The 15,591-nt window shown below is 41.2% G+C and overlaps 1 protein-coding gene across 2 annotated transcripts in view; it reads right to left on the minus strand.

Annotated features, from left to right (window-relative positions):
• The window catches only part of GRK4 (G protein-coupled receptor kinase 4), a 409,134-nt gene that overhangs the window by 11,157 nt on the left and 382,386 nt on the right, over positions 1–15,591 (minus strand). For both annotated transcript variants that reach the window (XM_033950412.1, XM_033950421.1), the window contains exons 13-14: positions 13,595–13,732; positions 8,225–8,362 (exon numbers count right to left, since the gene is read on the minus strand). In XM_033950412.1, coding sequence (XP_033806303.1) covers positions 8,225–8,362; positions 13,595–13,732 — 276 coding nt within the window. Of the gene's footprint in view, positions 1–8,224; positions 8,363–13,594; positions 13,733–15,591 lie in introns of those variants that run through there.

Here is a 15,591-nt window from a genome sequence, read left to right on the forward strand (position 1 = left end):
CTTTTAGTATTACATTTATGATTTTTCTTCTTTTTCACCATGTTCATTATTTTATTGTAATGTTTTGTTGATTTGATAGCCATCATCATGCAGTTTTAATTACGTATAGTTAAAATTTACTGTATAGTCATACTGTGTTTATATCAATGTTTAAGCACATTATGTTCTGACTTATTTTATCTTATTCTTCTTTTTACCAATTTCTAAGGTTTACTTTGTTTCATATATGTTTTAAATAGGTTTTTATTCAGAAATATATGTTTTATGGTTTGTATTTCCATTTGGTTCTCTTCACACCTACCTTGTTTCCCCCGAAAATAAGCCCTACCCCAAAAATAAAACCTAGTCGCTGGCAGCAGTGCTTCCTGCCACCACCCCCCCCCCCCCGGCTGCCACCCCCTGCGCTGCCTAACCCTCACTGACACTTCCATCTCTCCCTCCCATTAGAACACCGCTGACTGCGAGACTGATATATCTTGCAAATGGCAGCGTCAGCAAAAAACTAATCAGACTGCATTGGGGCCTTCTCTTCTCCCTCCCGGGCGTTCCGTGTGCCACATTGCTGATGACATCATCAGTGATGCGGCAGAGGAACGCCCAGGAGGGAGAAGAGAAGGCCATGAAACAGCCTGATTAGATTTTTGCTGATGCTGCCATTTGTAAGGTATATTGGTCTTGCGGTCAGCGGCGTTCTAATGGGAGGGAGAGATGGAAGTGTCAGCGGGGATTCGGCAGCGCAAGGGGGGGATATAAATATCCTGCAGGGGGGATGGGAGGAAGGGAGGGATTGAAGCTGTGCAAGGGTTCTGCTGCACAAGGGATAGGATGGGAGGGAGGGAAGGCACAAGGGGATGGGTGAGAGAGGTGGAAAGATGCTACACATGGAAGGGGGGGAAAAAGGAAAGAGGAAGAATTGGGGTTGAAGAGAGGAAGGGAGAGATGATAATTGTACATGAAAAAAAGAAGACCTACCCTGAATATAAGACCTAGTGCGTTTTTTGGGCCCAAAATTAATATAAGACAGTGTCTTATTTTCGGGAAAACACGGGTAGTACAAGTTGCAGCTAGGTATGTATATGCTCTCAATTTCTTCATTCACCTCAACCATGTACCATTCACCCACACCTTCTTATCATCACTACACAAGGGATTCTTAGGCATTCCCTCTTATACTCATTACAAAATATATATTATTTTTTTGTTTTCTACAATCACTTTTGCTATTCTTGTTTGTCCCTCACATGCACAGTTTACCTGTGCTCCTCAGGGGTCCGTCCTCATATACTATACGGGATTATTTTTAATATACCGTAATTTTATTTTCAACATTTAGTCTTGATATTTGTCTGTTGTTCACATGCACATTTCACTTGTGCTCCATTGGTCCTACTTTTCCACTCTATCGTTTATCTTCTAGCCAACCTTCTTTATCACTCCTAAGTCAATTTCCTATATCTCTTCTGATATTCATTTTATTTTATCTTACTTTTAAACATTTCACTATAGGACCCCTGAGGAAAGGAGTGTTTCTTCGGAACACGGACCATGTCAGGTCCCAGTGTTCTATTAAGAACCACTACTTGGAAAACAAACATTTGTTGACTTTTTAAATAAACTCCTGATTTTTGTACATCATCTCTGCAGTTTTCCTTTTTTGTCTTTGTGTCCAATGACCTCAAGGTGGCAAAACAGGTAGAAAAGGCGATGGTCAAAGCCAGGAAGATGCTTGGGTGTATAAAGAGAGGAATGGCCTATAGGAAAAGGGAGGTGATAATGCCACTGTATAAGTCTTTGGTGAGGATCCACTTGGAATACTGTGTGCAATTTTGGAGACGGTATCTTCAAAAAGACATACAATAGAATGTAGTCATTCCAGAAGGTGGCTACAAAGTTGGTTAGTGGCCTTTATCATAAATCGTATGTGTACAGACTTAGAGGACTTAATATGTATACTCTAGAGCAGTGGTCGGCAAACCGCGGCTCTTTAGCCACTTGAGTGCGGCTCTGCTAGAGAATGACACGGTGACGGACCTTGTCTCCTGCAGTTAAGGGAGGGAACGCGCGCAGTCACCAATCGGGCATCTCCCTCCGTCCCCCTTAACATGGCGATTTTCTTTTTTGTCTTCCTGCTGCCCGAGCTGGCTTTCATCAAGTCGCGAGTGGCAGCCAAAACTTCTCCTCTGACGCAACCAGAAACAGGAAGTTGCATCAGAGGAGAAGTTTCAGCAGCCACACATGACTTGATGAAAGCCAGCTCGGGCAGCTGGAAGACAAAAAAAAAATTGCCACATAGATAAGGGGGAGGGAGGGGAGCTTCTGAAAGATATCTAGTAATCCTTGCAGGCTTGACTGAGCAGATTTCACCACTTTTCTATAGCACCCGACTGCCCTCCTAGTCCCATACATGTGGAGGGACATAATCGAAAGGAACGCCTAATCCGTTTTCGTCTAAGTCACAAGTCAGCCAAAGTAAAAAAACAGCCTATGACACATTTTCAAAAAATACGTCCAAATTTTTTTTGTTTCGAAAATCGTCTAAGTATACGTCCTGCCGATCTGATCATCCAAGTTACTAAATCGTCCATCTTTATACCACATTTTCATCCAACTTTTCGTCCAAGCCAAAAACGCCTAGAACAAGCCCTGTTGGACGTGGGAAGAGTCTACAAAGTGATGGACTGAACACCCAGACATGGCACCTAAATAGTGGGGGTACCTTACAGGGCACTGCTGTGAACTTCACAAAAAGGGTGCCAAGTCATCATCTCACTACAGCTTCCTTATAGGTCATAGTGAGCCCCCCAAACCACTTCCAGAATCCCCTAGACCCACTTATCTACCACCCTAATAGCCCTTATGGCTGCAGGAGCCACTTATATGCCAGTACAAAAGGGTTTTGGGGGTGTTTAGGGGAGTGCACATGTTTCAGTATCAATGCAGTGATTACAGGGGCTTATGGGCATGGGGCCTCCTCTCCATGGGTCCCTAACCCACCCCCTAAGACGGCTGTGCAGGACGACTAGGCTTTCCTATGCCAGGCTGCCAGGTGATGATGGTCTGAAGGCTGAATTTTAAAGGTGCGATTATGATTTTTATGGCGTGGGGGGTCAGTGATCACTGGGGTAGTGTGTGGGGGGTCTGTATTATGTGTTTGCAGTGCTTATCTGGTCACTTTAGGTGGGTTTTTGTGACTTAGACCATGTTTTAAATGGTATAAGTCACAACGTCCAAGTTCCATCGATCCTGGGCTGTATAACTTTCGATTATACATGTATTACAACTAAGTCTAAGCCAGTCCATGTCTGAAATTTGAGTTGTAAGTTTGTCTGACCATTGGTTCATAAATTTAGGTGGAAAGTTATATTGATGATCTCTTAGAACCTGATAAACAAAGGAAACAGCTTTCCCATGAACAGTAATTGAATTTCAAATCAATATTATTAATAACAGAAACTAGTAATAGCCATTGTGTATAACAATGTTGAATTTGTGGAAATTGTTCACTTAATAGTGAAAAGGAAATCAGAGAGTCATTGTAAACTAGTTGTTGCACATACCAAATTCTGGCTTTGTGCTATTATTTCCAGCAAAAGGATTTTCCTTTATGTTTGATTTTTGGATTATTCCAGATTGTCATGGAAAGAAGACAATACATAGATATATCAGCTGATTTATCTAGATAGTGAAGTGCATAATGCATTGCATGGCATTCAACAAAGTAAAATTTTTAAGCTGTTTAGGAATATGCAAAGAGCTAGGAGAGCTAGTAAGGGAAAGTTGTGACTCAACTTTTAGCCAAGTGGGATTTTCTACTGAGTATTGATTTTGAAACCAGTAAGCCCCGTATTTGGCAAGAGAAGCTATATGATAAAAGCGGAAATCCAGAAGGTTCACACCTCCATTGTTCCTAGAAGCCTTCAGTTTGGAAAGAGAAATTCTTGTTTTTTTATTATTCCAAATGAATTCTGAGAGTTTTTTTTTGTGAGCCATTGATAAAGCGACCTGTTCAAATTGGAAAGTAACATGGAGAGGATGTATGTGATTTGGGAGACAAGAGTCATTTATATGGATGAAATTTTCCCCTACCACAACAAATAAAGGGGAGACCATTTAGTAATCATCTGATTAACCAATTGTTTGATTCTTGAGATATTGAGCTCCATAATATGTGAAGAATCTTTGTGAATCAGAATGCCTAAATATTTGATGGCAGTAGACGACCATTTAAATTTGAAATGAGAATTCAGATAAAGTAATAAGATCATTCAGTGGAAAAATTTCCGAGCGGACCGCTGGGCGGGATGGACCTCTGGTCTGACCCAGCGGAGGCAACTTCTTATGTTCTCCCCATTGACGGAGTAACCAGAGATGGAGGAGTATGTCATGGCTAATTTGATAAGGGCTGGAGAGGCCTGAAGTGGATCACAAACAAAAAGAAGAACGTCATCCGCATAAGCGGCTAGTTTTACATGTTTTGACCCCAGTTAAATACCTCAATCTTGTGGACATTGGTGTATCGAGGAGAGAAGGAGCTCTAGGGCTAAGTTGAATTATAGGGATGAGAGGGGGTATTCCTGCCAGGTTCTCCTGCCCAGAGAGAATATTTTTTGTGAGGGAGCTATTAATTAGAATTCTTGAGGTGGGTTGCCAGTATAAGGTTTTGATCCAATTTGCAAAATAATCTCCAAAACTGTACCATCACAGAACCCGCAGTAGGAATGGCCACTCGACGCAGTCAAAAGCATTTCTGTATCAATGGTCAGACCCACTAATGGATCCAAGATGTCCTTGGCATAGTTGTTTATATGATAGAAGAGCTTTAAATTATCACCTATATGTCTATTTTTGATAAAGCCAACTTGATTTTGTAGATTAGTAAACTTATTGCTTTATTCTAAACTAAAACTAAACTAAACCTTAAGTTTATATACCGCATGTTGTGGAGCTCGGCACAGTTTACAAGAACTTAAAATATAGGAAGAGAAGGAAAAAAAAAGGTTTACATGAACTTATATATAGAAGAGAAGAGTAAGGGGGGATAGAATTACATTTTAGTGAAAAGCCAGGTTTTCAGTTGCTTGCGGAATAATTGGAGGGAGCCCAGGTTCCGCAGCGGGGTAGTAAGGTCGTTCCAAAGATCTGTGATTCTGAAGAGAAGGGATTTTCCCAGTTTGCCTGCATAGCGAATACCGTGTAGAGAGGGGAAGGATAATTTATACCTTTGGGTGGGTCTGGTAGAATCAGGACTCGAGGAGTTATAAGATAGTGGGATTAAGGGAGGAAGGATGCCATGAATGATCTTAAAAGCCAGGCAGGAGCATTTGAAATGGATTCTGGAAATCACTGGGAGCCAGTGAAGTTTGGCTAGGAGTGGGGAGACATGGTCAGACTTGCGTTTTGCAAAGATCAACTTGGCTGCAGTATTCTGGATTAGCTGGAGTCTTTGAAGACTTTTTTGATAGGCTTAAGTAGATGGCATTGCAGTAGTCTAATTTGGAGAGGATGATGGATTGGACAAGGACGGCGAAATGTTGTTGGCGAAAATAGGATCTTATTTTCCTCAGCATGTGGAGGCTGAAAAAGCATGATTTAGCCAAGGAGTTGAGGTGGTCATTGAGGGAGAGAGAAGAATCGATAATGATGCCAAGGACCTTGCTTGAGAACTCAAGCTGCAGTGCAGCGCCTGAGGGTAGTGCGAAGAGGGTGGGCAGGTGTTCTAATTTTGGGCCGAGCCAGAGTAATTTTGTTTTTGATTCATTCAATTTCATCTGTACCGAGAAGGACCAGGAATGGAGTCTCATTATGCAAGCTGTAATGTTCTCGTGGAGGTTAGTGAGGTTCTGGTCTGTCTCAAGGAGGCAAGGATGTCATCAGCATATGTTTAGATTGTTTCAAGGGGGGATAATTGGAGGAGTTTCAGGGAGGACATATAGATTTTAAAGAGAATAGGGGATAGGGGTGATCCCTGAGGGACACCGCAAGATGGTGTCCAAGGAACGGACATGGTGCCATTTGTGTTGACAGTGTAGGAGCGAGAGCGTAGGAAGTTTGAGAACCACTTTAGGACGGTGGATTCAATTCCTATCTTGGAAAGTTGATAAAGTAGTATGTCGTGGTGGACAACATCGAAAGCTACAGAGAGATCGAATTGTAATAGGACAGCGAATTTGTTACGAGAATGTAGTTATTGCACCTTAGAAATTAAGGAAACTAGGAGGGATTCAGTGCTGAAGCTAGGTCTGAAGCCATATTGGTAGGGATGGAGGATGGAGAATCTCTCTAGGTAAGAAGAGAGCTGTGTGGCGACTATGGCCTCTAGCAGTTTAGTTAGAAGAGGGATATTTGCTAAGGGGCGGTAGTTAGATGGTAAGGAAGGGTTGAGATCGGCTTTTTTCAGAATAGGGGACAAGGCAATGTGTCCTATTTCTGTGGAGAACAATTCAGCCTGATTGATAGAATTTTTGCCAAAATCTTGTAGTCTAGATTAAGTAGTGATATGGGTCTGTAATTTTTAATGAGAGTGGGGTCCCTATGGGGTTTCGGAAATATAATAATAAGTGTCTTCAGCAAAATTATATTGCTTTTCAGGACTTTGGTGAATATAATTATAATAGTCCAGAAGATAAGGATCTAGTATTGTATTGAAATTTTTGAAAAGCTCATTAATAATGAAGGAAAATTCCAGAAGGAGAGGGCATAGGATGAAATTAAGAGGTGATAGGCTCAGGAGTAATGTAAGAAAATACTTCTTTACAGAAAGGGTGGTAGATGCATGGAATGGTCTTCCAGTGGAGTTGGTGGAGATGAAGACTGTATCTGAATTCATGATAGCTTGGGACAAGCATGTAGGATCTCTTAGAGAGAAGAGAAGATAATGAACGGTGGGGAACGGCAGACTGGATGGACCACTAGGCCTTTATCTGCCGTCATGGTTCTATAAATAAAATCCGATGCAGCCAGCAATTCACAGCACATAAACTGGTGTTCTCTTTTTTTATATTGAGAAATGTTTATGTGGCTGACACTGGATAACACCTCCTTTCCCTCAACAGGGCTGGCTCTAGACCAGTGATTCTCAATTCAGTCCTCAGGATGCACCCAGCCAGTCAGACTTTCAGGATATCTGTAATGAATGTGCATCAGATAAATCTGCATGCACTACCTCCATTGTATGAGTATCTAACTCGTGCATATTCTTTGTGGATATCCTGAAAACCTGTTCACAGGACTGGATTGAGAACCCCTGCATTAAATGAATATCCCCATAATTTGGGCTTCTACTCTAGATCTTGTGGGTCACCAAGTTTGGATTTTAGGGTAAACAAGCTCTGCAATTTAGCTTTCCTCTTCAACCATCCACATACCAAGAAATCATATAACATTGTGTGAATCCTGAAAACCAAACTTATTCTGTATCCTTTGTGGAGAACCCCTGACCTTGGGTCTAATGCAGTGTCTCTCAAACTTTTTTAGCTCTGGCACATTAAACAGAGCAAATGTTTTTCGTAGCACATTAGAAATTAAATTATAAAATTGAAACACCAACAAAAAATTAAATTTGAGAGATATTTATTTAAAGTATTTTAAGCTATGTATGGTGAAACTAGTGTAGATAGAATAGAATTGCTAATCAATGTGATGGATGAGCTTGTTTTTGAGTGCAAATTAACTCAAAAAGAGGCTCGATAGTCGACAAGCAAACACACATTTCATCATCCACCATCTGCAGTCGTTCTCTTTTTATTTTTCAATTTAATTTTTGTCAGAGCTAAAAATTCGAGTTCGCAAAGATAAGAAGATCCTAATAGTAACAAAGTCTTGATTGCTTTGTTGTTCAAGTTAGGATAACTACTGCATACAAAATAAAATTACTTGTCATTAGTTTTCAAGGACCAATCACATAAAAGAATGATGCTTGTCTGGGCAGTTGTATCCTTATTCATGCAGACGCTCATAATACTGACAGACTCTTATGTACGTGATCTACTTGTCATCAATTCTAGTGTATACTTATGAAGGGAATTTTTAAAAATAAAGTAAAATGCTAGAATCTCTCGTGGCACACCCAGAATCTCTTCGCGGCACACAGTTTGAGAGACACTGGTCTAATGGATTGACTTGTTTGAACTAATACTCCCTACCATGGGATCTACACCAATATTCGCCAAAAACAGGACAAACATTTTTAACATGTCCTCTCTTTTCATCTTTCTGAATCAGATACCTCTTGCTGCCAGGGGATGGAGACACAGCCTGTAACAAACTTGGAATAGAAATTATCATCTGTGGGATCTAGATTTACTCCTTTCACCGTGGAAAATTGTTCAATATCCAAAACATCCTTACAGTATACCGCACGTGGCTGCAAACAGGAGACAAAATATGTTCAGAAATAGTATAAAAAATGCCTTCAGTGTACTGTGCTCCATCCTCCTCTATTACTCATTTGACACCATCCTCTTTTAATCTGTCAGTTTGTGTGGCATGCAGAATCATTTATTGTACTTTATTTTTTGGGGTTCAATGTCATCAATACTTTCAGGACAGTTTACAAGAACAAATACCTACTAGAATAGGTAGCAAAATCCCTTATTTCCTCATTAACTCCTAAAACTGTGAGATTTCTTTTTCTCATAGTTTGTAGTTGGGGGTAGCAATTTTGGGATGGACCCCTGAACTACAAGCATTGTAACTTATAGAGTCCACAATTCTTGAAACTTCAAAAAGACAGATATTGTATAAGCAGAAGTAAATCAGACATTGACATGTTATATTGATATTTCAGGAACTGTCATCTCTGATGCACCAAAGTGGAACATGATATCATGTCAGATACCACTCCTTCTGTGATTAGAAAGGTTGTGACTCCAGATTAGTGAATTTTTCAAATTCTTATAGCAGGATTGTTATATGAATACTAGTTTTTAAGCCCGTTACATTAACGGGTGCTAGAATAGATGTGTAGATTTAGGCATTTCTTTCTTTCTGTATATGTCTTTCTTTCTCTCTTCCTGCCCCTTTTCTTTCTTTCTGTCTCTCTCCATGGCCCCCTGTCTGTCTGTCTTTCTTTTTTTCTGTCTCTCTCCCTGCCCCCTGCCTGTCTTTCTTTCTGTCTCTCTCCCTGCCTGTCTTTCTGTCTCTCCTCCCTGTCCAGCAGCATCCCTTCCCTGCTCCCCCTGTCCAGAAGTAGCCCTTCTCCCTTCCTTTTACCTCCCCCCTGTCCAGCAGTAGCCCTTCTCCCTTCCTTTTACCTCCCCCCCCTGTCCAGCAGCACCCTTCTTTCTGTCTCTCCCTCCCGCTGTCTATCTTTATTTCTTTCTATCTTTCTTTCGGTATCTCTCCCTGCCCCGTGTTATTCCAGGAGGGCAGATATAGCAGCTAACATGTAGAGAGTCGGAGGTAATAAGATGAAGATGGAGTCTCGGCAGCCATTTAGGAAGCTATCTAGCGCTGGCGTAGTAGCAGTGCGGTTAATGGTCTCAGACATAGCATTACGTGGGTATGAGTGAATGTTTTATTTTTCAGTCCGTTATTCAGCGCATTTATTCGTTGCAGAAATAAGTGGAAAAGCGCCACAACGACCTGTTGGGACACACGCAGGACCAAGAGAAGCGCCACCAGGCCCGATGGGGGGGGGGGGGCAAATCCATGGCTGTTTCTTGTTCCATTTACACCGTCTTGTGCGGAAAGTTTGCTCCCAGGTTTGTTTGTTTTTTACCTTTCCCTCTCCTCCCAGCGCTGTGAACATTTTCTTCTGAACTGTCCATCTGCAGCGCTGCCGGGGTAGTCGGGCTCCCCCCGTCCTCCTCCTCCTCCTTGGTAGGCCCAGTAGTCACTGGATCTGGCCTCACAGCACGGAGCATGGAGGCAAGAAGATTGAAGTGTGCATGCGCCCTAAGGGTTTTATTATAGCAGATATGGTACTAGTACTGGTTTTATTACCATGGTGTCCACTCTCTGATGAACTGATTTATAGCCACTGGAAACTGATTTTTGGAGGATATTATATTTGCCTTTATAAGAAGGGCATAAAATGCACCTTTATGGACTTTTCAAACAGATGCCCTGTAATAATATTAGCCCCTCTTGGGGAAAATTCTATAAATGGTGCTCAAAAATTGGTGCCAAAAAAAATCAGCAGTTAATGTTATTCTATAATTGGATGAGCGTCCATTATAGAATAGCATTGAGTGCCAAATTGGAGCATCAGGACTTACACTTGTTGAAAAGCAGATGTAATTCTCAGTGCCCAATTTGGGCGCATATCCCCAACATTCTATAACACTGGGTGCAAATTTTAGGAATGCCCATAACCTTCTCATGCACCTCTCATGATCACATGATTTGCATACTATGGGAGTCAAGCACACATTATTATAGAATAATGCATAGCAAGATATGTGTGCAAATTCAAAGTGTTGTCAAATTGTGCCAATTAACACTCAATTATTGGCACTAATTGGTTAATCAATTTGGTTGGGCACACATCTTTGGTCAGTGCCCAAGTTTGAGCATCATATACAGAATCTGGGGATTTATGTGAAGATGCCCTGTTTGATTATTCCTGGAGAGTCCCAAAGAAAGATTAGGTTCTTACCTCAGTAATCTTTCTTGTCTAGTGGTTCTGAATGCTAGGGTCTTGTATCTGAACCAGCAAGTTGCTCGCAGAAAACTGTCAATCATGATTTACAACTTCACCTCTTTTCCAGAAAGCTGCTCCTACCCCTCAGTTTGTTCAAAAGCAATCAATTAGCCCTGTAATAAAAGACATAACAGGAAGGAGGAAAATGGGGAAAAATCCCCGAACAATTTTGTTCTGCTCTGTAACAAACATAGGAAATAACATAACATTCAAACTTGTGCAACTAATATCAAATATGTATAGAGCTTGTAGCTACTCACATGACCTTCTAACAAGCAGAGACTTAACCAGACTGTATGGTCATGATGATTTACCTATGCATCATAGTTCTTTTTTGTTTTTTCAGCTTCTCTGAGAGACAGAAAATTCTTCCAATCCAAACTGATCCTCAGGCAGAAGGCGGGGCTTCAGGACCACTAGACACATTACAAGAAAGAAGATTGCCTAGGTAAGAACCTAATCTTTCTTTCTAGTGCAATGTGTCTAGTGGTCCTGAAGACTAGGAATGTACCAAAGCAGTCTCCAGAGTCTAGGGTGGGCCACTTTACCTGCCTTTAAGACAAGAGATCCTGAAAGATGTGTCCTTCCCAGCTGCTACATCTACCCTGTAGAACCTGGTAGATCATGTAGCTGCTCTGCAAATCTCCTTGGGTGAAATAGCCCTAGTCTCCACACATGAGGCAGCAACTCCTCTAGTGGAGTGTGCTTTCAATGCAATCGTGGCCATTTTAATCCATCTGGAAATTTAGGCTTTAGATGACAACCTCCCTTTCTTGGCATGACAGGTAGGAACAAAAAGGTGATCCTAAAGGCAAAATTCATTCCTAACTTCAAGATAACAAAGAAGCACTCGCTTGATATCCAGCAAATGCAACACTTTATCCTTTTTCTTAGACCCCGTAGGGCAAAAAGCGGGTAAGAGGACTTCCTGGTTGATGTGGAAGGTTGAGACTACCTTCAGTAAGAAATATTGGACCATGCGTAAGGAAAGTCCTGCTTCCGTGAACCTAAGGAACAGCTCCCTGCAGGAAAGAGCTTGTAACTTAAAACCTATCTTGCTGACGTAACCTTCATCAGGAACACTGTATTGACTGTAAGGTCCAAGAAGGAAGCCTCCTGTAAGGGCTCATACGGAGCAGTACTGAGACCTAGCAATATGATGTTAAGGTTCCAAGAAGGAAAAGGTAAACACACAGGAGGGTGCAACTGCAGAGCTTCTTTAATGAACCGGGTGACAGAGGCCAAGGAGCCTTGTTCCCCTCAAGCTTGGTAAAAGGAAATACCTGCTATCTGCACTATGAGAGAACCTACCGAGAGCCCCTTCTGAAGTCCCTCCTGCAAAAAATCCAGGACTATTGAAATTGGAGCTCACCAGAGCTCTACCTTCACCTCTCACCAGCACTGAAAGGACTTCCAGGCCTTAGCAAAGGCTGCCACCGTGGATGGCTTCTTCGCTCTGAGCAACTGGTAATGTCCATGTCCAAATAACCCTTTCAGATTCTTGATTCCAGATTCTGAGTGAGAAGATCCAGAAATCTGAGGTTTTCATCCATCAGGAGATGAACTAGATCTGCATACCATAGTCTGCGAAGTCAATCGGGTGCCACTGGGATGTGTCACAATCTGTGCAGCTCTGGAGCCAGACTACCCCGCATTAAACTGCTTCAGTCCAGCAGGTACCAACATTAAATATGTAACTTAAAAACCCCCCACAAAAAAACAGCGGTGGGGGAGAGAATTGCTGCACCAGACATCTTCTTTCTGTTCATCAAATTCTGTCTTAAATCTACTTCTTTGGGATAGCATTTTGTTGATATACCAAATCCACCTGACTTGGGAGAGGGAGGGAGAAGGGGTATTGGTTTTATGCCTGTTCTGGCAGATGTCTGACTTTGTTTTGAATTTTCTGTAAACTCAATTAAAACTAAAATCAAAACTGTCAAAAGTAATTGCTGCTTTTTATGGGAACAGGTAATTTTTATGGGGAGACGGAGGGGATTCCTCACGGGGACAGAGGAGATTCTGGTGGGAATGGGCGGGGATGGGCAGAATTCTGGCGGGTACAGATGGGGATGGGCAGGATTCTGATGGGGATGGTTGGGATTTCTGTCCCTGCGCAACTCTAATGCAGATACAAGACCCTAGCGTTCAGTACCACTAGACACATTGCACTAGAAATTTAATACACTTTGGGCTCCTTTTACTAAGGTGTGCTAGCGTTTTTAGCGCATGCAGGAAATTACCGTGTGCTACGCTTCTAGAACTAACACCAGCTCAATGCTGGCATTAAGGTCTAGTGCGCGCGCTATTCCGCGTGTTAAAGCCCTAACGCGGCTTAGTAAAAGGAGCCCTCTATCTGTCTATTAATATATTCTACTTTTACCACTATCAATTTTCTGTTTAACGACTCTTTGTAACCAACCAGCTGGAGTGCCTTATTATAAATCATCATTAAAAAATTTTTAAAAATTAACATAGCAATCACCAACCCATAACATATAAAATCCCTCACACTTTGCTAAAAGAGTACAAACACTATGGGCTCCTTTTACAAAGGTGCACTAGTGTTCTTAGCGTGCGCTAGCCGAAAAATTACCGCCTGCTTAAAAGGAGGTGGTAGTGGCTAGCACATGCGCTAAAACCGCTAGCACACCTTTGTAAAAGGAGCCCTATTTTTGTGAAAAGATAAATACTGGAAGTCAAGACAGAGGTTCAAAGGAAGATCATTTTAAGAAATTGAGCCCACCATTGAAAATGCTTTGGAGTGTGTCTCCACCAGTCAGGTAACATAAGTAATATACTGAAAAGGGACCAGTTTTGTATCACATGCAGAAATAAAATGGATGCATGTGATCAGAAAATGAAACTGCACTTGCAGAAATATTTAGCAGAAACCTGAAGAAAGCACAAAATGCACTGCTTCAAAATCTTGAAAAGGCTCAAGACACTTACATCAGGGACAAAAGATGGATCCAACATGTTTGCTTCCAGTCTCTTGAAGTTGATGCTTCTGAAAATAGGATGCTGCTTGACCGCAGTGGCTCCATCTCCTGTGCAGCCCAGTCGCTCCTTTGGGTCCTTGGCAAGGAGCTATGCATAAACCATAAAAACAGAACACTTTCAGAATTCTTAGTTATTCATAGAAAGTGTCTTTTAATATTATTACCGACATGAATTTCAACCCCAAATACACAAAATATATCCATTGCAGGTTTTATGGGGGAGAAGTGAAATACATTTTGCTCACTTTAGTGATCAGAAATAATTCAAATGTCACAGTGACTACCAGATAATTTATCCCATAAATGTGTTCAACTCTAAAGCAACCCCGCACACAAACAATGAACCAAGTGTATTTCAATGGGGAAAAACTACAACTGTAATTCATACAGCAACATCTATGTATTCAAATAATAACAAAGAGGAGACACTTAACTTTCACCCAAAGGTGACTCAGCTATTTCACTTTGAAGGCTTCTTCAGGGGTAGTGTTTCTAAAATGCTGCAGCATAAAAGGCAAAACAGCTCAAACATTCATAGATGTACTGCTTGCTGGTTGTTATTCTCTTCTCAGGCATAACTAAGTAAAGCGCAGCACCGTATTTAAAGACTTCTACACATGGTGTTTCGTAAACAATCAGTGAATTTTTTTTGATAAATAATATTATGCATAACCCCAGTAAAGCCACAGGGATCATCAAGTGTCCAGGTGTTTGAGGTCTTTTTCTTCATTTGTTTTTCAATACCAGAAGTGTACACAATTTAAGTACACATACCAGATAATCTATAGATCTTGCCATGAAATTGTGGCTACCATCTCTGCTTCTAAATTTGCCATTTTTCTTTCCCTGCCACTGCCACTTTGCTCTCTTGTCCACTACAGCTGCCCTCCATTTTCTTTTATCCACTGCCACTCCCCCCTGGCTAGTCATCTTGTTCCAGTTTACTAATTCAGTCCCAAAACCTTTGGCCACAGTGTTCCGCTCTCACTGAATCACAAACATTCTCAACACTCTGGCTTAGATTCTTAAAAAAAAAAGCATGTTAAAACACGACGGGCTGCTATTGCAGCTGTTCTGGTAGCAAATTTTTTAAAAATGAGTTGTTCTCCAAAAAAAACACTCATGTAAATGAGGTTGGCGGAAAGTAGCGAAAACTCGCTAAATTGGCATGCGCCCATCGCTAGTGATAGCAATGGGCACATGCGCAGAAAAAAAACGCAAACATATCAACAAAGGAGTGATATGAGGGGGAAATAAGAAAAATGACGACATCTGCCAATGAAAAATATGATACCTATGTTTAAATTTTCCTCTGAAACTGCTATCTACAAGCTTAACTTCAAAACTGCCATTATCTGCCCAGGATCAGTTGTATACCTGAAACAATTCTGAATGAGAGAAAAATTTGCATGAATACTGACCACTTCTTTCTGGGGCAGCAAAGCTTGTGCTCATCACATTATTTGGTATGCACTGGTCTACTCAGCAGTAGAGAACACTACTGCTCTATGTCACTCAGGAGAAGCCAAACACACATGGAAGAAATTCACATTCAGATAGCAGTGAGGATAATTTATGGAATGTCAAAATCAATATAGGTCCAATTGGCTCTCAGGAGGTAACCTACAATGAACTTCCTAATGTCTGCAGGACAAATAACCTGCCCAAATACTGCCACTGATGGAAGGCCCAAGAAACAAGTCCACTGTGATTCAAGAAGTGTGGCTGCCATGATAGTCCATTTAAAACAAAATAAATAGAAATAAAAACTAATTTAATATATGTTTTGACAAGCTTTTGAAGCCAGAAACTTTTCTTCAGGTCTGACATGATAAATAACCTTCAAAAGCTTGTTAAAAACATATATTAGGATAATCCAATAAAAAGGTACCTCTTTTATTTTTCTTTCTGATGCTTTATTTCTATGTATTACTGTGATTCAAGATC

This window comes from Geotrypetes seraphini, chromosome 1 (genome assembly GCF_902459505.1).
Source record: "Geotrypetes seraphini chromosome 1, aGeoSer1.1, whole genome shotgun sequence".
NCBI lineage: Eukaryota > Metazoa > Chordata > Amphibia > Gymnophiona > Dermophiidae > Geotrypetes > Geotrypetes seraphini.